Source organism: Clarias gariepinus, chromosome 8 (genome assembly GCF_024256425.1).
Source record: "Clarias gariepinus isolate MV-2021 ecotype Netherlands chromosome 8, CGAR_prim_01v2, whole genome shotgun sequence".
In the NCBI taxonomy this organism is placed as follows: Eukaryota; Metazoa; Chordata; class Actinopteri; order Siluriformes; family Clariidae; genus Clarias; species Clarias gariepinus.
The window spans coordinates 5,302,266-5,324,577 of NC_071107.1; the positions used below are offsets into that span (position 1 = coordinate 5,302,266).

At 36.5% G+C, this 22,312-nt stretch overlaps 2 protein-coding genes across 2 annotated transcripts; one reads left to right on the forward strand and one right to left on the reverse strand.

Moving 5' to 3' along the window:
• Nucleotides 1–997: 997 nt before the first annotated feature.
• Nucleotides 998–8,854, reverse strand: LOC128529297 (tapasin-like). Its single transcript, XM_053502710.1, has 8 exons — nucleotides 8,695–8,854; nucleotides 6,824–7,006; nucleotides 6,492–6,740; nucleotides 5,613–5,972; nucleotides 5,001–5,324; nucleotides 1,840–1,941; nucleotides 1,494–1,522; nucleotides 998–1,390 (listed from the first exon to the last, which is right to left on the reverse strand). Exons 1-8 carry the CDS (start codon nucleotides 8,753–8,755, stop codon nucleotides 1,379–1,381), a joined length of 1,320 nt encoding a protein of 439 aa, XP_053358685.1. The 5' UTR covers nucleotides 8,756–8,854; the 3' UTR covers nucleotides 998–1,378.
• Nucleotides 8,855–11,623: 2,769 nt separating this feature from the next.
• Nucleotides 11,624–17,940, forward strand: spcs3 (signal peptidase complex subunit 3). The gene is made up of 5 exons (XM_053501307.1): nucleotides 11,624–11,912; nucleotides 14,199–14,272; nucleotides 16,764–16,840; nucleotides 16,929–17,044; nucleotides 17,728–17,940. The coding sequence occupies exons 1-5, from the start codon at nucleotides 11,770–11,772 to the stop codon at nucleotides 17,858–17,860; spliced, it is 543 nt and encodes a 180-aa protein (XP_053357282.1). The 5' UTR covers nucleotides 11,624–11,769; the 3' UTR covers nucleotides 17,861–17,940.
• The last annotated feature ends 4,372 nt before the right edge of the window (nucleotides 17,941–22,312 follow it).

A 22,312-nucleotide genomic window follows, 5' to 3' on the forward strand; every position in this document is an offset into this window, starting at 1 on the left:
GTTTTCCCCTTAAACTTCAATATGTATTGTTTTATTTTAATTAAGTCTTTAAATTGTTATTATGTGATGCAGCATTGAGAATAACGATTCATATTATTATTATTTATACAGATGAATACCTGACAAGAAAGAACAACAATAATATTATAATAACAAAAATAATAACAACAAATAACATTATTTGCCTTAATAGAAAAAATAATACAATAACATGGAATGAGCACAAGTAAACAAATGATGCTTTTCTGCATGTTCAGTTGTTTTCCCCTTAAACTTTAATATGTATTGTTTTATTTTAATTAAGTCTTTAAATTGTTATTATGTGATGCAGCATTGAGAATAACGATTCATATTATTATTATTTATACAGTGGTACCTCACCATTTTAAACACCCTGCCTTAGGAATTTTTACCTCAAGAACTGAAATTTGGAAAGAAATTTGCATGAGAAGCATTTTCAGCATACAAACATTTTAAGCATACCAAAACGTTCAAAGATTATTTGCATTAGTGAACCCAAACCAAGTGAGTTCATGTCATTTTTTGTGGGGTTTATTTTGCATTTTGTGCAAGAAGCAAGCATGGTAGCAAGGAGAAAAGTGAGCCACTTTCAGTTTCGTTTTTAAAGCAGCCAGTGCCAAGGCGAACTATAAATTAAGGTTAAGTGAAGTTTAATGTCTATTCATGTCATATTTTGCTTTATTTACAAGTGTTATCTAAATATTATGATTGTTTTTATTTGCAAAAATATTATTATAGTATTAGAAATTAATAATATTGGTAATATGTTATGTGACTAGAATGGATTATCTGCATTTACATTATTTTCTATGGTAAAATGCGTCCTAGGGACTCGCCTCCAGAACAGATTAAATTTGTATGCCAAGTGACCAATGTGTTATGTTTTACTTCTTTTTCTGGCCATTAAGTGGTGATGTTACACTGATCTCTGATCAGAGATTTTTTTTTTATTTGCTTAAAAGAAGACAGCAAACTGTTATTTTATAATAATTTTATTTTTACGATAGTGCCGTACTCTGCTACTAATATTAAACTCTTCCACATAGTACAGCAGTTTCATGTTGCAGGAATCCTTTTTATTATTTAACAATTCACAGCATGAAATCTTAAAAAAAAACCAGCACAAAGACCAACACAGTTTATTTGTCAGTGTAACACACACACAAACATTACTTATAGTGCAAATCAAAAGTATAGCGACAACAAAAAAGTTTTTTTGTAAAGGATAAATCAGAACATGTGCATCCATTCACGGAAGAATATTTACAGGAATCCCCTCCCCTTCCCCCCAGCCCTCCCCCCCTGTCTGTATCTGCAGACTGATGAAACGTCTAAGGAAGCATGTCAAGCTCCAGGATTATTTTTCCTTCTAAAAGTTTAAAGGAAATAAAAACAGTATCATGTAAACTGACAGATCTTTACACAATATTTTTATATATATATGTAAAAAAAAAATAGAAAACAATAATTACCTTATTATCGGGTTCTCCATTGCTTGAGCCTGTAGAAATGGAGGTGAAAGAATGTAAACACACACAAAAATAAAATTAGTCAGTGATAAGCTACAACGCATCTGTAAAAATAAATACAGTAAGTTACAATTTATAAGATTAGGTATTGAATGTTAACATTAAATCAGTTAATTCCATTCTGTAATTATTTCAATAATACCCAAATAAAATAAATAAAAAATATAAAGTCTATGATATAAAATACAAAGATGATGAAATCCATGATATCTTTGGAAATTGTATTGTGTTCATGAGCTCTGTGGTGTGAAAAACTGTACAAATACACACTAACTTAAGCTTAGCTTACCATTAGAGCTGAAAGTCCAGAAAAAGACCTTTATTACACCGTAAAGTACAAGAGCCACTGCGACCATCGCCATGGAGTCCTCAATGGATGGCGCACTGACACCTGCAAAAAACAAAACAAAACAAAAAACTATTTATTAACAGGAACAGTGTAAAACTATCATTTTAAAGACTCGTTTTCATACAAAAGCATGAGACAGATCCTGTCTTAAATTATTTGTTCTTATCTTTTTCTCACTTTGATTTTGTGTCTGTTTCTAAAGCAATAAAATTTCTAATTAGCTAATTCTCATTAGTTAATAACCAGCTAAATAACCACACACAATTAGTTTTCATGAGTGAAAGGTCAATATCATTTCACACACAATCTAACATTCTGTTAAAGTTTGTTTAGTTTTGTGTCTAACGAGACAAAAATAAGAAAACATTAGGAAATGGGTGAAACACATAGTAGAGATTAGCGTATATATATATTAATTCTCTTGACTACAAAGAAGAGTATTATTTATATGCTTCTAAAGAAAACGTCTTGTGTGCCTTGGGTATTAGTGTTACATTTATTTTCTACAAAACTAACTAGAATATGATTTAACTAGTGATTTCAGATGTTCTCCTAACTGTCCAAATTGACAAACACTCTCACTCACTCACTCATCTTCTATACCGCTTTATCCTGTATTCAATTCAATTTAAAAAAAAATTGTAAAGCGCTTTTAACAATTGTTATTGTCGCAAAGCAGCTGTATTCAGGGTCACAGGGGCCTGGAGCCTATCCCAGTAGATTTAAGGCATGAGGTGGGGTACACCCTGTAAGGGTCCTCCACTAGAGGTCACTGTTTTTATTTTGTAGTTTTTGTTGGCCGACTCAGTTTCCCAGCAGGCACCTCGGTCAGGTGATGCAGTGCACACCTGAACCTAGGTAGCCATCAATCAATCTATAAATAGCTGTTTAGACTAGGTCGAGCATTTTTGGTAACACCACTGTCATTTGTGTGGGCTTTTTGTTCTGTTTTGTTATATGTTTAGTTTGTACTTTGATTTTAGTTGTGTTGACTTGGGCTCTCTTATTGGCAATGTCTCTGTGTATGTTTTGTGTGTCTGTGTTAGTGGAGCTGATTCAGTCCTGTCCTCCTGTGTTCTTGTGGTTAGCTAGAGCAGGTAAGTAGTTAGGTGTGTGTGTGGCTAGGAGCATGATTAGCTAAATTCTATGTTGAGTTATAGTACAGTTACAGTACTAGCATGCTTCTAGCCATAGCCCCTCTGTGTCTTTAGCTGTCCTGTGTTTCCTCTCCCCCTAGTGTCCCAGTGTGCCTAGGTTTAGAGTGCTGTTCCTCCTGGCTTTGGAGTAACGACTAGCTTGTGAGTGCCGCCTCGCTTAGTCATGGAGGGCTGCCTCGCCTAGCCACTGGGTATCCTTTGTCTGTGTTTCTGTGCCCCTATTCCCTAGTGTGTTTAAGCTATTAGGTAAGTATAGCTTAGTGCATGTTGGGGCTAAAGACATGCTTAGCTAGGTGTATGTGTAGCTGACTGCCATGGTTAAGCTTAGCTTAACCATGTTTAGCTAAAAGCCATGCCTAGCTGTTTGCCATGTCTTTAGCCCTCGTCCCGTCCCTTTCTTGGTCTTTCGTCTCTAGTCTTTACGTGTCTCCCGTTCTCTCTAGTGTCTCCCGTTCTCTCTAGTGTCCAGTTTCAGCTCCACGCCTCGTTTGTGTCCTGTTATGTGTTTGTCCCCCTGCCTGTGTCTCGCCACGGGACGTGTTTTGTGTCTCCCCCTGCCTGTGTCTCGCCACGGGACGTGTTTTGTGTCTCCCCCTGCCTGTGTCTCGCCACGGGACGTGTTTTGTGTCTCCCCCTGCCTGTGTCTTGCCAGAGAGCCCCTGTTAGCATCAAGTTAAGTATGGTTTGAGTTTGTTTGTTCCTTTGTTTGTATCTTTTATTTATACTTTGTGTATAACTATTATTAAAAAGACTCTTTTTGGTTACACCACCCCTCTGCCTCTATGCCTGCTCCTTCCGCCCACGGCGTTCAACACCTGCCACAACACCCCGATCATGACACACCCTGGACAGGGTACCAATCCATCACAGGGCACACACACATACACACACTCGCACACTCATTAATTAACAATCAATTTAAATCAGTTTACTTAAATGATTTGTTCAGAGTCACTTGGATAAATTTTTCTTTTCTAAGGATACGTAATTATAAAGACAAAACCATTTACTATTTCCAAACCCAACATAAACAATATTACAAAAGAATAGCTAAAGTGGGTTCCTCGATTTTACATGAAAATAGAAAGGAGGATGTGTGATATATCACCAGAGGAACTCATAGTCTTCAACATGCTTAGTAAAACCTAACAGCTGTTTTACTTACAGTAATGTGCAAAAGTATTGGGTAGATACAAAAAAACACCATTACCAAAGCTATCTTAAACATTTCAACATTAAAACAGCTTCTATAAAGAGTAATGAAATAAACACTGTCAATATTGGGTACTCTTGAAAATAATTAGTAGTGTTAGATACAGCTTCATAAGTAAAACAGATGTTAGGCTTTACTGAGGATGCTGGAGAATATATATATATTTTTTCCATTTGAAAACTAGTCTGTGATGTCATGTTACTTTCTTTACAGACATGCAAATATTTTGTTTGGAATGTTATTTATTTATTATTTTTAAAGTCCTGTTTTGCAAAATTGAATGGTTTTATACATAATGTGGCATTATACACATACAGAACAATATTTCTACTACAGATAACATGGTGCCTTAAATTTTTGACAGTACTATGTATCTTTAATTTCTTAACAATCTGGTTGTAGTTCAGTAGAAAGAGAAAAACAAACAAGTGAACTACTCCCTGGTTTTAAAAAATATATAATTTAGCCTTGTTAGTGAGTGAAAACGAGGAGATTTATAATAATTTCTTTTTTAATATTCTAACACTGAAATATAATGTTCTATGGTACATGATATGATGTGTCATGTTTTCTGAGGCTGCATACAATCACATTCAACCAAGCACACTAATTTCTGTTTCTAAGCTACGGAGGAAAAACAATTTGTACAAACTCTAGAGTAGAAATATAACACTTATAACACAATATAAAACTGCTAAGCGCACTGTTATATTTGAGAGTGTGTGACTCACCGATGACATTCACAGCCACCATGGCACGTCGAGTTCCTCCCTGGTGTTTGGCTACGCAGCTGAGCTCTCCGCCCCGTCCGAGGTCCATCTTATATGAGTCGAGCTCTAGGCGAGAGCTTTGGCTGAAGGTCCCATCTCTGGCCTGTCTGTGGCCTGTCACGCTGCCCTGACCGAGCGATCGCTTCTTTCCCTCAGCATCAGTAAACTCCCAGTCCAGGTCCAGAGACAGGGGGTAGAAACCGGAGGCCTCGCAGTGGACCGTGACCACCTGCCCCGGGACAGACAGTGGCAGAGGGGAGGGGTAGACTGCTAGCGATGGAGGCTCTACAAGGAAGAAGGAGAAGTTATGCAGAGACAGAGAGTTGCTACCATTATTATTATTATTATATTTATTATATAAACTCCATGGTCTTGTATGGCATTACAAATTTCTGCCAGATTTCTAACTCAGAATTAAATTTAAATTATTTTTGTTGTGTTTTAAACACAAAGAAGCTTTACAGAAATCTGCTAATATACTGTACATTTAACTGGATTTTAAAAATTATTAAAAGGAATCATTTTACTTCACAGACTAACAGCAATTGTTCTCAAACTAATGTGAAAACTCACCCACAATTTCCAGCTCTAATGCTACCTGAGCCAGAAGGTGAGGCAAGTAAACGGTACAGATGTATGTCCCGACATGCCTCACTTGGGCCTCTTTTAGAACCAGCGATGCGTTTCCTGTCTTATAAAGTCCCACGATGTCCAAGTCACCATCTGTCTCAGAGGACTCTGCGAAGCGATCATTCTTTCCGTCGTAGGCCACGATCAGTCTGCCTTCACCCCGGAACTGGTAGCGCCACTCCACAGCAAAACCAGAGTCATGAAGAGGTGAAGACGGGTTGACCCAGAACCCACAGTCGAGGAGAACCGGCTCTCCCAGTCTGGACTGAACGGCGGATGTTTTACTAGAGACGCTGAGGATTACTGAAAGACGAGATGAGGGGAATAAAATGTGACTAAAATTAAACATTGAATAAAAAAGAACTTACATTAACAATTAATTGATTCAATGATTTCAAGGTAAATGTAAAACTTTATTAGTTAAACTTTATAAGTTAAAAACTTTAACTTTAGTTAAAAAAGTTAACAATTTCCAGACAATAATTACAAAAAATTCATTTAAAATTAGAATTTTTGATTTATTAGCTAGTTACTTAGTTAAAACATGTTTATGTTACAGATCTTACTAAATAATTAACTAGTATAGCAATAAACTAAAGTGTAAAACCTTTTATAATATTTGTGAATTTGGGTAAACAAACCTGATGAGTTTCTTTCCTCTTATACCACAGCAGTTTTCAAAGACTACAAAAAGCGACAAACTAACCACAAGAAAGTCTGGCTCTTTGAAAGCAAAATATGAAGAAACGAATGGGGATCAATACTTTTAAACAGAACTGTAGTCCTATGTTGTGTAAAACATAATTAGTAAAGACCCTTTACCGCTCGGCTCTTTGGACCCAGACGGTGCCCGCATCACGTTCGCCAGTGTCAGCTCTTTGTTAAGACCTTGTGCTGCTACTGAAAACCAGTCTGCATGCAGGTAGATAGGGCTTTGTGCGGAGGCGGTCAGAGGAGCAGCCCATTTTACCATGGAGGCTTGAGGGTTGAAAGGGTTTATCTCACACTGTGGTTTGTTCACAGTGCCCTCTGGTGGATGGAGGGCAGCGCTGCAGAAAGTAGACGCAGGATCTAAAGAATTTAAAACAAAAAAAGTCAATGTGGTCACAATTAACAAGGGGTCATTTATCCATCCAAATATACATCATACTAACCAGAAACATAGTAAATTCTGGAAGGGTCGATGTCTGATGGAGATTTCTGTTCAATCTTCTCGCTGTCGGTTCTGATGTAAAGTGCGGCTTTCTCCTGGCTCATTCCCGCTGAGAAACCTCCACCACCCGGCCTCTCCTGAACAAACCAGCACTCCAGCACCGAGCATCTTGAACTAGTACACACTGCAGCCCAAAAGAACCAACAGAATTTTATTAACACCTTAAGGTGCTCCAGAAAAACTCTCCACAACGTAGGAGAGTGTGTAGGCATCACACCAAACACAAATGCAATAATAAAATAAAATTGAATGTGGATTTTCCTGACCAGTATATTTCATTAATTATTGTCCATGATCAACAGTCATAGACATGTCAATTTAATTCAGTTAATCGTGGGATTCTGTATGTGGAAGAGGGTAGATAGAGCTTTCCTCCCTAAATGCTGGGCCTTACCCTCCCTCCTTATTAGCTGTTTGGTGAAGAGATTTTTTTCCATGTTACAATACATCAGGGTCGTCAGCATTAGATTTTTTTTGTGTTTCATCATTTTGTGTTCCGATCCCTGATATCAGAATTAGAGTGTTCAATTTATTGTGTTGTATTATTTATGCATTTACTATTTATAGCTGTAAAAAAAAAAAAGCTTTTCTAAATAGCTATGCACAAATATAAATCAATCAATTTAACTTTTATTTATTGGAAGGCAACACATGCACCAGATTCCATTCTCCTATCATGCAGATTACAAAGAAACTAAAACCAATAAAACAGACTATGCTCGACAAAAAGAACAAAAAAAAAAAATAACTGTGTAGTGTAGTGTCCTACTATACAGTACTTACTTGTTATATCATGGAACAGGGCTGCGTAATGAACTACAAACCGAAACTCTGCACCGAACGTTTTTAAATAAACACACACATCAGTCACTTTGTATTTGCCAAACCATTCATGACTACTCATTAGTAAGCAGCGAGGGCAGGCGTTTCTTTATAAATATCAGAGTTTTAGCATTATTAAAAGACAGTCTGTTCCTCTTATCATCCAACGTGTCTTTGAGAAAAGTTTATTTGGTGTTAATAATATACCCGGAAATAAATGCAGGCCCAGGCAGGCACAATAAAATCCTTATCAAACTTTATGCAGAAAAAACAGGATGGGAAAATGGATGATTTGCAGACTTTTGCTTGCTGTGGTAGTTTGAGGGGTGAAATCCTCCGTACTCAGCTTGTAACGAGAGCATTATAATGCGACGAACAGGCCAAACAGAACAACACCTGGATAAATTAGAATGCTAGGTTGTTTTTTGGAGAAGTCTCCGTTTGAAGTCTGCCTAGTGTTTGATGGGTGTGGTGGCCAGGCATACAGAAATACAGTGCCACATTCAGATACGGTGAAACCTGTTTGACATCCTAACTAGCCAAAAAGCACCGAATCTGAAAAAAAAAAAAAAAACTCAAAAGGAACCTGGCAGCGAATAAATAAAATGGCAGCCAAAACCAAATGTTGCCACTAAAGCAGCGGAAAATGAAAGCGAAGGCAAACACTGGTGGGTGTCCAGAAGAAAATGGGATAATACCGAAGAATAATATAGAATCTTAATTTTTGAATTATTATAAGCATGACACTTTGCATCCATCCATCCAATTTGTGAGTTAATCTTACTGAAAAACTAAAACTTATTAAATATAATTCAGCATTTTTGACACCTATCAAATCCCATACAGGAACAAGTCCTGTTTTAATGCAGTGCTCCTTTTAAAGAAACAACTAGAAGTCTAATGTACATCAAACCTGTTTATTGTATACATTGACAATGCCATTTGCCGTTAAACATATTTCACAGGTGTTTATAAATATATTATACTTACCACCCTCCAACAGCGCAAATGCAATCACTGAGAGTTTATATATTGTTGAAATATCCTTCATGGTTCCTCTTAGGTGTTAAATTAAGGACTTTATGTTGATTCTGCTGGCACTAAACGAGCAGCAGCCAACAATAAACTTCCCCTAAAATACCATTACTTTCACTTTTAGCATTAAACTGCGCATGCGCGGCAAAGGAGCTTGGGGGATTTCCCGGCGCATGCGACGTGATCAGCCGTTGGTCCGAGTATTCGCTCGTGCATTTATAAAATTAACCCATATATATTCAGTACAAGTAAACATATACTATAAGTATATTTAATATCATTACTTTTAAGAAAATAATATGTAAAAATAGGAATAATGCTTCTGTTTTAAAACACATGAATACGCCCACTTGATGGCGCCAAAAGCAAAACCGTTAGAAAATGGGATTTATTTGCATGTCACGAGATTTATTTGAAATCCAGATCCCAACAGTAAGACACCTTGCAGTCTTTCCACTCTACCCTCCTTTTTTTTTTTTAGGTCATAAACAATTGTATGAGCATTTCGGTGCATTTAATACTGTGTATGTTACACAGTATTATAAAACTGTGAATTTTGATAATAATAATAATAATAATAATAAAACATTGACATTTGTATATAAAACCACAACTGCTATCTATCTATCTATCTATCTATCTATCTATCTATCTATCTATCGAGTGTTGGAAATAGGTCTCCCAACAGAGGGAAAAATATTTATAGTTGAGTATTATTTTTGCTCTTACAGAAGTGGTCATGAATGGAGATCAAGTTTGAAAAAAAATGGCAGAACAATTCCTGCCGATTGCAGGAGTCTGCAGCGACCTTTGTTTTGGGAATCCAGGTTGAGAATCTGCGTGAATGATATAAACGCTGTCTAGCGTTGCACACGCTGTCTAGCGCCTGGCGTTGCACACACTTACATTACGCATACCGTGGTAAATCAACATGCTAATAGTGTATATGTTAGGAGAAATAAATGCACAGATGACAACAAGGTAAAATTTGTCTTTTCATTTCAGTACTGTATATTTTGGCACATACTGTGTGCGCGTGTGTATATATATATATATATATATATATATATATATATATTCTTTTTTTAATTAACTATCATCGGCGCTAAACCCCTTATTTTTGAGGCAGTTACTTAGGGGGTCAGGTTGCCAGCTTGATGCCTGTCATTCAAACACACAGACACACAAACACACACACACACCATTTAATCTTTGAACTGTCGGAGGAAATCGGAGCACGGGGAGAACATGCACACTCACACAAGCACAATTAACCCAAACCAGGAAATTCTTTCTAATTTAATGTGCATGTGTGTTTTAATAATAATAATAATAATAATAATAGATTTTATTTGTAGGCGCCTTTCATGACACTCAAGGACACCTTACACAACATAAAAAAATAATAATAGTAAATAAATAAAAATTATAATAATAAAAGACAATCTACATACAAAGCAGTGTTAAAAGTATGTCTGCCTGAAGAGATGTGTTTTTAAACAAGATTTGAAAACAGAAAAAGAGTTACTATTACGGATGTCAAGAGGTAGAAGATTCCACAGATAAGGGGCAGTGTAGCTAAAAGCTCGAGATCCCATGGTTGCCACACCCATACGAGGAAGAACCAGATTTAGTGACGATAATGATCTCAGGTTTCTAGAAGGAGTATAAGTTAGAAGAAGATCTGTTAAATATGATGGAGCCAGGTTATGTAATGCCTTATAAACAAAAAACTAAATTGAACTGCGCTGTTGGACAGGAAGCCAGTGTAACTGTTGAGGAACAGGAGTTATGTGGTCCATCGTAGGATTTCTAGTTAGTATTCTAGCGGCTGAGTTCTTTACTAACTGTAACTTATGTAGGAGTTTGAGGGGAAGACCAAAAAAATGAGCATTGCAGTTGTCTATGCATGTGGTGACGAGAGTGTGTACCAAAATAGCAGCGCTCCTCATTGAGAGGGCCAGACGGAGACGGTTAATGTTTTGGATGTGGTAGTGCGCTGTCCTAGTGATTTTATTAAGGTGTGCTTCAAAGGATAGGGTACTGTCGAGGATAACACCCAAGCTTTTTAACTTGTGTTGAGGGAGAGATTGTAGAGCCATCAATACATAACGAAAAACATTTTTATTTTTAGTGATTTATTTTCTGCATTCTAGAGCATTTTTACTGTAAGAACTTCATACGCAAACTACACTTACCAGTTTTGGGGTTGTTGATTCTTTACATTGATTGGACGAGACATTCAAATGCCATGAGGCTGCAATACCTCTTTTATATCATGTGTAAAAGATGTCTCGTTCAAGAAATAAGAATTTAATTCGCAACCTATACCTCCATTTTCTGGTTTGTCTGAATACTCCTTGTGCTTTCTGATTGTGTCCTTTGTTTCTGGATTAGTTTTTTTATTTTATTTTATTATTTGTTATTTTGTCTCCAGATTTGCTATTTTGTTTTTGTTATTTTGTTTTTTACTTCTTGGCCACTGTATTATACAGATAAAAAACTTTGCCACTTTTGGAATAAGGTTAACTATATTAGTCTTGGTTTAAACCCAAATTATCATACGAACAAAAACTAATTAAATCCTTAATAGACAAAGAAACAAACAAACAATAAAAAAATGGTGCAAACTATAGGAAAGTCCAGTACTTTAGAATCTTCCCCTTAGCATTCAAACTGACCTAAATAATACATAGATTTGAATTAAGAAACATTAATTAAAAACATTGCCTGGATCAGATGGTTGCTCATGCATAATGAATGACACCTCTGTTATCCAATCAGCGCTCTTTTCGTAGACATTACACTACTGACCAATCGTAGGGAATCACGTGATACTATTTAACCAATCACAGTGCAAGAAGGCGGAATTGTCCCCCGATACGGGTATGCAAAGAAGCCTAATAATACGTCGAAAAAACTTAGACCACTTCCTGTTTTTTTTACTTCCGGTCGCTCGTGTAGCTAGGAAGCGTAGCTTTGCAAATGAATAATTCTTATTAGTGTGTTATTATTGAAGGTGATTTAATAATGAATACGGTTTTATCGAGGGCGAACTCCCTGTTCGCGTTTTCTCTGAGTGTAATGGCGGCTCTGACTTTCGGCTGTTTCATCACCACGGCGTTCAGAGACAGAAGCGTTCCGGTGGATGTACACGTCTCCAAAGTGCTGCTGTGAGTCTAAACACTCTTCATTACATTCATTTATTATAAGTATTTTTGATTTTATTATTAGTTTTTTTTTTATTTAAGTTAAATTACCTTAATATCTTTGTGCATAAATGTATTGATATAGCAAAAAAAGAAAAGAAAAAGCCACTATAGCCAAAGCTAGGCTACATCACTAAATGAAAAAAAAAAAAAAACTCCAGTGTTTAAACTATTTTATTTGTTTTTTTCCCTGTAAAATTATTGATGAGTTAATAATAATCAAATTTAAGCCTTTCTCTTTATTATCCATAAGGAGGAAAAATGTAGAAACTGTCAGCCTGAAAACAAAGATTGTTTTCTTATTTAAATTTACAGGCATAGAACTTTCTCATTTCTTGTACAATCCTAATCAAAATCAGCATCAGGAATTAACAAAATATTTAATATTAATTATTTTATTATGAATATGAACTAATTGCAGTCAAAGCTATGGGTCTGAGGGATACAATCTTTTTTTTTTTTTTAAACAATGGGTCCCAAAATAAACAAATAAGCTGAATGAGCTCCAATACAAATGTTTTTCCTTAAGAAATGAAAATTTACCAAAAATTTGCTTTGGCACACTAAGCATTTATACAAGCATTTGTACAAATGAATGAATGAATGAATGAATGAACCGAACCGATCGCCAACTTTGCGTGTATGTCCTGGAGCTTGTTTATGTCAGTGGAAATCCAGTTTACAAGTATTACAATTTATTTATTTTTTGCAGGATTTTTTTTTTTTTTAGTTTCTTAATTTATTTCATTGGCCTTTGTGCAAGATTTAGTGAAGACATAGTTACATGGTGCCCAAGAAAGTTAGCAAGGACGGTTTCAGTCAATGAAGATGTATCCAAAGAATTATTCTTTTCATCAGTTTGTCCAAATACTGAGGTGATTGTTTCAGGTTTTATTTTCCTTTTTTTGGAGGAATGATGTAAGTAAACAAAAACGAATCCTTATTACGGAGTGATTTCATTGGCTGGAGCCTGCAAGATTGACCGATCAAAAATAACTTTACATTTCATCAGCATGAACCTGCTCCTCTAACTGAAAAATAAGGGGTCAGGGGTAGCTCAGTGGTTAAGACATTGGACTATGGTTTGGAAGGTTCCAGGTTCAAATCCCATGATTACCACGTTGTTCCTGTTGGGCCCTTGAGCAAGGCCCTTAACCCTCAACTGCTCAGGTGTATAAAGGGATAAAATGTAAGTCGCTTAGACCTTTGGCAAGGGCGTCTGCCAAATTCCTAAATGTAAAAAAAGACAGTTGGTTAGGTTGTGTTCTTGCCAGCTGTACTTAAGTTCTTGTGGAAATACATCACAGAGGATGCACATGAATGAAAACAGCCACGATTGCTGTCTGATTTGTCTGAAGCATCTACAGAATGTTTCTTTCAGGATTTTAAGTACTCTATAAACACACAAATGCTGTTTTAACGCATTGTTTGGTGTTAAAAAAAAACAATACTTTAATCCAGTCCAGTAGGTGATGTTATTGCACAAACTGCTCATAAAGTCTTAAGAAGCAAAAGCAGCACTCAAATTCAAATTTTATTTGTCACATGCACATACATAGTACGATATAAGAAAGTAGAACGAAATATATATTTTTTTAAATATATAAGGAATATAAAACCTATCTGTACAAGACAAAATAAATAAAAATGCAAGAAAGTGGAAATGAATGAAAAATGTCCAGAAGTATGCAAATGGAAAATAAAAATGGAAATTAATGGACCACTCTTACAAAATGCGAGTATCGCCAGATGATGCAAGCGGTTTGTGTTTTTGCAAAAGTTGCAATATATTTTTAAGGAATTCTTCGATTTTAGGATGAAAATAATTAGTTTATGAAAACAAAAGTCATAAAAAAATGATTAGAAACATGTGCAATGGAAATTTTAGTTGTATTAAATCTCACAACCCTTATTATTTACATAATTTGTCACACTTTTAGTTGTGATGTTTATGATGTTTGTTTAGTTTGTGCTGTTTGTCATAGATACCAAAGGCCATGGGACATCTTAACCATTTCAGAGATGATCTAAAGGAGGGGGAAAAAAAACAATATTACATAATGTACCTTCATTTTACTAAATAGTGTAGAGTATAGGATTTGTTTGCACCTTATGAAATGCACTATATTTAAAGCAGTTTCCTCAATCGTGACACTACATGATGCTCACAGTTCTGTGTTTCTGTGTTCATATGTTTAAATGCGACTAATTTTAACATTGGTCTGTTTTTGTGCTTTCTGTCCTCTCCAGAAAAAATGTGGATGACTTCACAGGACCAAGAGAAAGGAGTGATTTGGGTTTTGTGACCTTTGACCTTTCTGTCAATATCCTTTAATTTATTTAAAAAAGATCATGCAGGTCTGCAGCCTGTTTCATAAACATTCTACATTTAATGGGGAGATGTGGAAACCTGTGAGCAGGGACATGTTACACAGTCTATTTTACACAACACAATACAATACTAAAGGCTTTGTCTTTTTTTTTTTTTTTTCCTTTTATAAATATAACAAACAGCATTAAGGTCTCGCTTAACAGTCAGAGATTATGATGTTAAGGTTTTTTTGGTCAGTTTTAGTTTAAAAACTGTTTTAATTTAACTCGAGAGTTTTAGAATCCATAATTTTTTATAGTGTCAAATTTAGTGATGTCCTAAGCGGATATTAGTGGCTGTCCAATGATGGTTGACATCGCAGCTGCTAATAAAGCAGATTCATTTGACCCGCCGTCATCGTGTAATGCCAAACTGTGATGTGCTTACAACCATCTCCACCCATCCCTAACGGCCAATCCCTGATCTCCACCCATCCCTAACGGCCAATCCCTGATCTCCACCCATCCCTAACGGCCAATCCCTGATCTCCACCCATCCCTAACGGCCAATCATTGACGCTATCAAACCCCATCATCTAGTTTCGTGTTGTTTGTATGCTTGTGTAATAGGGCTGGAAGCATGCTGCATGTTTATTGGCTTACTGACGCTAATAAGTGATACTGAAGGACAAAAATTAAGGGCATTTTTGGTATCAAGTAATAATATCAAAGCACTAATTTCATAAAATGAGGAGGGTTCAGTAGCCATCCTTATCTTTGACTCTCTCACGGAGTATACAGTCGTGGCCAAAAGTTTTGAGAATGACAAATATTAGTTTTCACAAAGTTTGCTGCTAAACTGCTTTTAGATCTTTGTTCAGTTGTACTTTAATATAATTCCAAGCACTTCATACGTTTTAAAGGCTTTTATCGACAATTACATGACATTTATGCAAAGAGTCAGTATTTGCAGTCTTGGCCCTTCTTTTTTTAGGACCTCTGCAAGTCGACTGGACATGCTCTCAATCAACTTCTGGGCCAAATCCTGACTGATAGCAACCCATTCTTTCATAATCACTTCTTGGAGTTTGTCAGAATTGTTGGGTTTTTGTTTGTCCATCCGCCTCTTGAGGATTGACCACGTTCTCAATGGGATTAGGATCTGGGGAGTCTCCAGGCCATGGACCCAAAATGTCAACGTTTTGGCCCCCGAGCCACTTAGTTATCACTTTTGCCTTATGGCACGGTGCTCCATCGTGCTGGAAAATGCATTGTTCTTCACCAAACTGTTGTTGGATTGTTGGAAGAAGTTGCTGTTGAAGGGGGTTTTGGTTCCATTCTTTATTCATGGCTGTGTTTTTGGGCAAAATTGTGAGTGAGCCCACTCCCTTGGATGAGAAGCAACCCCGCACATGAATGGTTTCAGGATGCTTTACTGTTGGCATGACACAGGACTGATGGTAGCGCTCACCTTTTCTTCTCTGGACAAGCCTTTTTCCAGATGCCCTAAACAATCGGAAAGGGGCTTCATCGGATAATATGACTTTGCCCCAGTCCTCAGCAGTCCATTCACCATACTTCTGCATCTGCAGAAGATCAATCTATCCCTGATGTTTTTTTTGGAAAGAAGTGCCTTCTTTGCTGCCCTTCTTGACACCAGGCCATCTTCCAAAAGTCTTCGCCTCACTGTGCGTGCAGATGCGCTCACACCTGCCTGCTGCCATTCCTGAGCATGCTCTGCACTGGTGGCACTCCGATCCCACAGCTGAATCCTCTTTAGGAGACAATCCTGGCGCTTGCTGGACTTTCTTGGGCGCCCTGAAGCCTTCTTAACAAGAATTGAACCTCTTTCCTTGAAGTTCTTGATGATCTTGTAAATTGTTGATTTAGGTGCAATCTTAGTAGCCACAATATCCTTGCCTGTGAAGCCATTTTTATGCAACGCAATGATCGCTTCACGTGTTTCTTTGCAGTTCACCATGGTAAACAATGGAAGAACAATGATTTCAAGCATCACCCTCTTTTCTAAACCCCTCCTTGGGTTTCCCATTCTAACCCAATCAGCCTGACATAATGATCTCCAGCCTTGTGCTCATCAACATTCTCACCTGAGTTAACAAGACGATTACTGAAATGATCTCAGCAGGTCCTTTAATGACAGCAATGAAATGCAGTGGAAAGGTTTTTTTGGGGGATTAAGTTAATTTTCATGGCAAAGAAGGACTATGCATAATTCATCTGATCACTCTTTATAACATTCTAAAGTATATGCAAATTGCTATTATAATTATATAATTGTTATTAAACTTAAGCAGCAACTTTTCCAATTTCCAATATTTATGTAATTCTCAAAACTTTTGGCCACGATCGTAAATCTAAGCAGGTTGAGAGCCCTCTAGTGGCCGGGACCACTACTCACATGTACATTATGCCAAATTGGTGATTAAGCTGTATGTCTATACGTGTACGATCATCTTCACGTTGTTTACCGTAACAGATCGTTACATCTGCTGCCAATATTCGACTGGAACGTAAAAGAGCTCTTTCTTTACCTGTCAGCTGAATATTCTACCAAAAGCAATGTAAGTTTTCATGCTAATAATTTTACCCACCAGTGTCACTGTGCGGTTTTATTAGCACTTTATCAATGTGTGTGTTTTTTCTCTTTAGGCACTTAACCAGGTGGTTCTATGGGACAGGATTGTTCAGAGAGGTGAAAACACCAAACTTGAACTGAAGGAAATGAAGTCCAAATACTTCTTCTTCGATGATGGAAATGGCTTGAGGTATGATCATTCATCCCTCCTCCTCTTCTTTATCACTACCACCTCCTCTTTTATCATCAGCACTCTGAACATTCATACAGAACCCTTGAATTTAGACCAGTGTGAGCAATAGCACTGTGCCCTGTTGTTTGAATATACAGTGTGAGCAGAAAGGTTTCAGCTTCAAGCTGTTTGTGAAGGCAGAACTAGTGCGAGTTAACACATTGTACATGATCAGTAAAAATCGTCATCTGCCAACTCTCGGACACCTGATGCAGCCAGTGGAATTTTAAACATCTGCACACACTATATGAATCAATAAGATTCTTCATGGTTCAGTCATGCTCTCTGTGAACAGGTCGGTTTCTTTGTAACTGGACGCTATGCATAAAATCTTATGTAGAGGTTAAATGAATTTTCATTTAATTTTTGTTGATATTGGCAGAGCACTAATTAGACCAGAGGAGAAATAAAAGAAGTTAAAAATGCCCTGTAGCTAATCTGGACCAGTGAGGGACTGGGGTTCTGCTCAGTTTACTATTTAGAAATATATAAATTTTTATTATTTGTACAGTATTTTATGTGAACTTGGTTCTGTGTTGTACATCTTTGTGTCTGACCACATAAGAAAATATAGTGCATGTCTAATCTATAACTTTTATGTTGCACTGTATAAAACCTTTGTTTGTTTGTTATTAATCTAGGGGCAATAAGAATGTGACTCTCACTCTCTCCTGGAATGTGGTCCCGAACGCAGGGATCTTACCATTGGTCATGGGCTCAGGGCACAAATCGGTGCCGTTCCCCGAGTCGTACGAAAGCACCAAGAGCTACTGAACTGTCCTGAACCATTGTCACAAACACAGCTGTTGTGGGTTTTAATAATTAAAAAAAAAAAAAAAAGACCAAAAACATTACATTGTGTCCTTCAGTTGTGTTTTTTTTTTCTTCTTGTGGTGTGTGTGTGACAAAGAAAGAGTGTGTTAGATTTTAAGATTTAAGTTCAAATGTTATGCTAACTAACTGTAAATATGTTAACATGACGATTTGTAATAAATATCATTTCGATGTTATGTTAGAATGTGAAATGTTTAAACAGTAAGTTAGCGAATTGGTTTTTATTAATTTTTTTTATTGAGAAAGCTACAGTTAGTATACATTTTATGTTTGGCTACAGTGAACTAGATAATAAAAAAAATAAATTTAGGTGTGATGCAGTTTGAGATATTGAACATTTTAAGGTACACGTGTAAACATTTTAGTAAACATTTGCAGTTAATGCTAAAAAACGTATAGACTTTGTAGTTCTTGGTTCTTGATATAATTATTATGAAACATATAGCTGCATTAAATATGTGTTGATGTATCACTGTAGCATTATCTCTCCTGCAACATTTTTAAATGAACTTCTTCAGTTTTCCAATCTAAATTAGAGTGGGTTGGTGATAGCAGTGAAATTTAAAGTTTCGCTTTTATTTATTTATTTTTAAGTCTAAGAAAACCTTCAACTTGCAGCAACAGTCATATATTGCAAGGCTTTCTTTAAAGAATGTGGACATTCTTTAATGTCCACAAGGACATTTTAAATGTCATTATGATTTTTTTTTTAAGGGCTGCATGATCTGGTCAAAAAATTCACATTGAAATTGTTTTGACAAATATTGCAGTTGCGATTAGTTACTGTAATGTTTAACTATAAAATTTTGCATTTAAACATTTATCATTGTTAACAGAAATTAATGGCTAAAAAGATCACAATCCAAAATTAACATATTCTTAAATTATTTATTACTACAGATGACTATAAATTGTGGCCTTTTGCAGTTTGATAATTATTTCGATTTTTATATTTATGTGATTAATTGTGTCGCACTATTATTAACGATAAATCAAATAGAAAATTCCTTAATCATCAATTAGTGTGACAAGTGTTATAAAAGCAGACCCTTTACAAGTGTGGTGTTCAGGAGCACTCAGGCTTGCAGTGATGGAATAGTAGTGGTACAGTACTTAAGTACTAAAATTGAAGAATGAATATATTGGCATCAGCAGACGACTGTACCTAAGTGAGGGGGCACAATCACACTGTTGTGATTAGATACTATACATGACCGAACCGCTTCCATCAATTCCACTGCACAGAGAGAGAAAGATTTACATAGTTTACAGTACCATGACTTTAATACTACAGGACACTACAAGCTCGCTGCTGTGTGTGTGTGTGTGTGTGCGCGCGCACGCATGTGCCCTGCTATGCATTGGCTCCTCATCCAGGGTGTACCCCACCTCGTGCCAGAAATCTCCTAAAACAGGCTCCAGTATAAATCTGTAAAATGTTCCAGACAATTTTGTCTCTTTTGTCACCATGAGGCCAGCAGAGGGCAGCACAATACCTCAACTATTCATAAAATATTAAATTAGCAATACTTATTAATGTCATAATTAAACAACTATTAGTAATTATGCATTAAAATTTTTGTAATTTAGTCATTTTTTTATATAGAATTAAATTAGAAGTAAATAATAATAACTTAATAAATAAAAATATATAATTTTGACTTGACAATTAATTATTCAGATTTTATATTATTTACTTTTATTATTAAGTTGTTATTAATAAGGTCATGGGTCATAGATGTTTTTTTAAAGCATTGTTGCATTAATTCTTTACTATGTTTTTTTTTTACTATTTCCTAAATTAATTCATATTTCCCAATTGTTATTCATTAACGGTAGTATTTTTAAGTCCCTGATGTATGAACCTTCAAGTTACTTCCGCAGATATAAACAGACCGTGGGTCTACAAACATTCGTAAATGACGGAATTCGCTCAACAGATAATAATATTAAAACTATATACAATATTCTCAGTGTGTAAGTGAATGTATAAAATCTCGAAAGTCCAGTATATTGTATGTGTGTTATTTCTCACACACACATGTGGGGGTGTGTGTGAGAAATAAGTCGGCCTCACTGATTTCAATGAATCAGTCTGGCACGATGATAGAAAATGATTGTCCTGTCAAGCTGTCCTGATAGTGAATAATCCTAATTTCAGAAAATCCCAAACTAAATAGAGTTCACAGTCAAATACAGCTCTGAGACATTCAAGTGCACCATAGACACCATGTACTGTAGCAATGTTCTTCCCCCAACGTCTTTCCGGCTCCCAAGGTCAGTTGACCCCAGCTGATCCCGTCACCAGGATTCCCACGTGATTCGTCTTGCGAGAGTATTATGCACCACCAAAACTGTGTTTAATTTTTTTTATGCTTTACATTGTGTATTCTTGTCGAAGGTGTATAAGACTTTCTCGGACTTATGAATGAATCAGACTTACAAACATTCTCCCAGAATGGAACTTTTTTTGGAAATGAGGGACTAACTGTAGTTTTCTGTTCATTTTCACGAAGTAAGTTATTCTCTCTGTTTTTTATCCAGCACTGTTACATTCGTCTCTTATCCACACCATCAGCAGTTCCTCTGCTCAAGCTCTCTGGACTCCAGTGTTGCTCCTAATCTCAAAGCCCACAGTTTTCCAAAATACTCAGTATAAACACGAGACCACTTTGGTGCCCCTCACGGGTCTGTCATATATCATCTGACGGAAACGTGTGTGAAATTCAATTCACAAAAAAAAACAAAAAAAACGAAACGCAGAAGTCATCAGTGCTCGTGAGCACGGCACGAGCGAGGCAGCTCTCAGACGTTCTTCATACTTGGAATGGAATTGTACAACACTTAAAACAAAACAACAAACTTGTGGTTGTTGACATTGCAGCAGCAGGCGAAAGGAAAATCAGCATTACACAATTACATCAAGGCAAACATTTGCATCCAAAAGACTGATCCAATCTGGAGTAAATAACCCAGAGGAAAAAATAACAAGTTTACACGAGCTGTTTGCAGAACATCTGTGGTATGCAGGGGGTAGAAAGCAAGGGTACAAGGGGTCGTACACAACGTTCCAGGCATTTTTCCCCCTCCAAAGTGATATATAAATCATCAGCGGAGTTTGGATCGAGGGGGACTGGATGATTTCAGAATGTTTTTTACACTGGGGTTGGGATTATAAGTGATGACAAAAAGTGCTAAAGAGATCAAAAGTTATTTTTCGTAATTTTAATGCTAATGCTTGTACTTGTGACAGTCATGATGGCTAAACAGTTCCAGGTGTGTATAAGATAAAAATAGAGATACGTACAGCAACAGTACTGATTTAATTCGTATATGATGGCATATACATGTAATTATGTTAGGAATAAAAGAATCAGTGATGTGCTGGTTTGAAACAAGGACTTTTGTGCAGAATAACAGAACACCGAATAAACTTCCTTTACCTTTTCTATATAATCCCCTGCTTTACTAATGCACATTTCACTAGTGCTTGGATACCTTCAAGGCAGTTCGTTTTCTCAGATGGTCTGCTTCATATCTGAAACACTGGCCTCCCAGGAACTCCTTCAACAGCCCAAACATGTGGAAATGGCTTGGAGCGAGGTCAGAACTGTACTGGGATATGGTAATAACTCCCAGCTGAGTTCCTGTAATGTGCAAGTAGTGTTGCTGCATGATTTTGTGTACAGTTCCCATAGACAGATGCATCTTTTCTGCAAGTGGGTGACAAGTTATCCATGGACTTTCAAGGATCTGATGTTTTACTTGCCAAATGTTTACAGATACAAATAAAAGTGGGCTCTGAGCCACCCCGGCCAGGATTGTCATCCATGGATGGTTACACCACCTCAAGTATGAGTAAAACTTAGGACTGAAGACCCATCAGCTTTCTATTTATTTTACATTATCTCAAAAATCCACAAGCATAAAAAAAATCATCCAACCATTCATGATCTAATGCAGCTAGAGAAGGGGGACGGTGCTATCCCAAGGAGCACACCATGTAAGTTACATAAAATTCTTTCCTTTCTTTTCTTTTAACTACACATGAACAATATCAATATAAGTTATTTTAGGTTTATTTATGTAGGACTTGATGAACATAATTATTTGGGTATCCAGTCAAAGTCAAGGACACCTTAAACTGGACTGACTGATGCAAATCTTGAATTGTGTACCCCTAAACTGAATCATGCAGGCTGAGTTTTTCACCAGAAGGTGGTGCTGTAACTCTAAATCCATGCATCACACACCATACATATTTCAAAACATGTTGATCAAAGCAAGACAATAAGGTAGTGAATATATAGCTATACATACAGTATATTCATGTGATTACATTTTTTACCTAGAAGCTGAAAGTTTGTTAGTACATAAATGTGTGAGGAAAAT

Bases quoted from the DNA above. Each gene is read 5' to 3' on its own strand.
- LOC128529297 (XM_053502710.1), bottom strand. From the start codon at position 8,755: ATGAAGGATATTTCAACAATATATAAACTCTCAGTGATTGCATTTGCG. The intron at 5,325-5,612 runs GTGAGTTTTCAC...TCTTCCTTGTAG, and splicing joins ATTAGAGCTGGAAATTGTGG to AGCCTCCATCGCTAGCAGTC. The intron at 1,523-1,839 runs GTAAGCTAAGCT...CCATTTCTACAG, and splicing joins CTGGACTTTCAGCTCTAATG to GCTCAAGCAATGGAGAACCC.
- spcs3 (XM_053501307.1), top strand. From the start codon at position 11,770: ATGAATACGGTTTTATCGAGGGCGAACTCCCTGTTCGCGTTTTCTCTG. The intron at 11,913-14,198 runs GTGAGTCTAAAC...TGTCCTCTCCAG, and splicing joins CACGTCTCCAAAGTGCTGCT to AAAAAATGTGGATGACTTCA. The intron at 17,045-17,727 runs GTATGATCATTC...TTATTAATCTAG, and splicing joins GATGATGGAAATGGCTTGAG to GGGCAATAAGAATGTGACTC.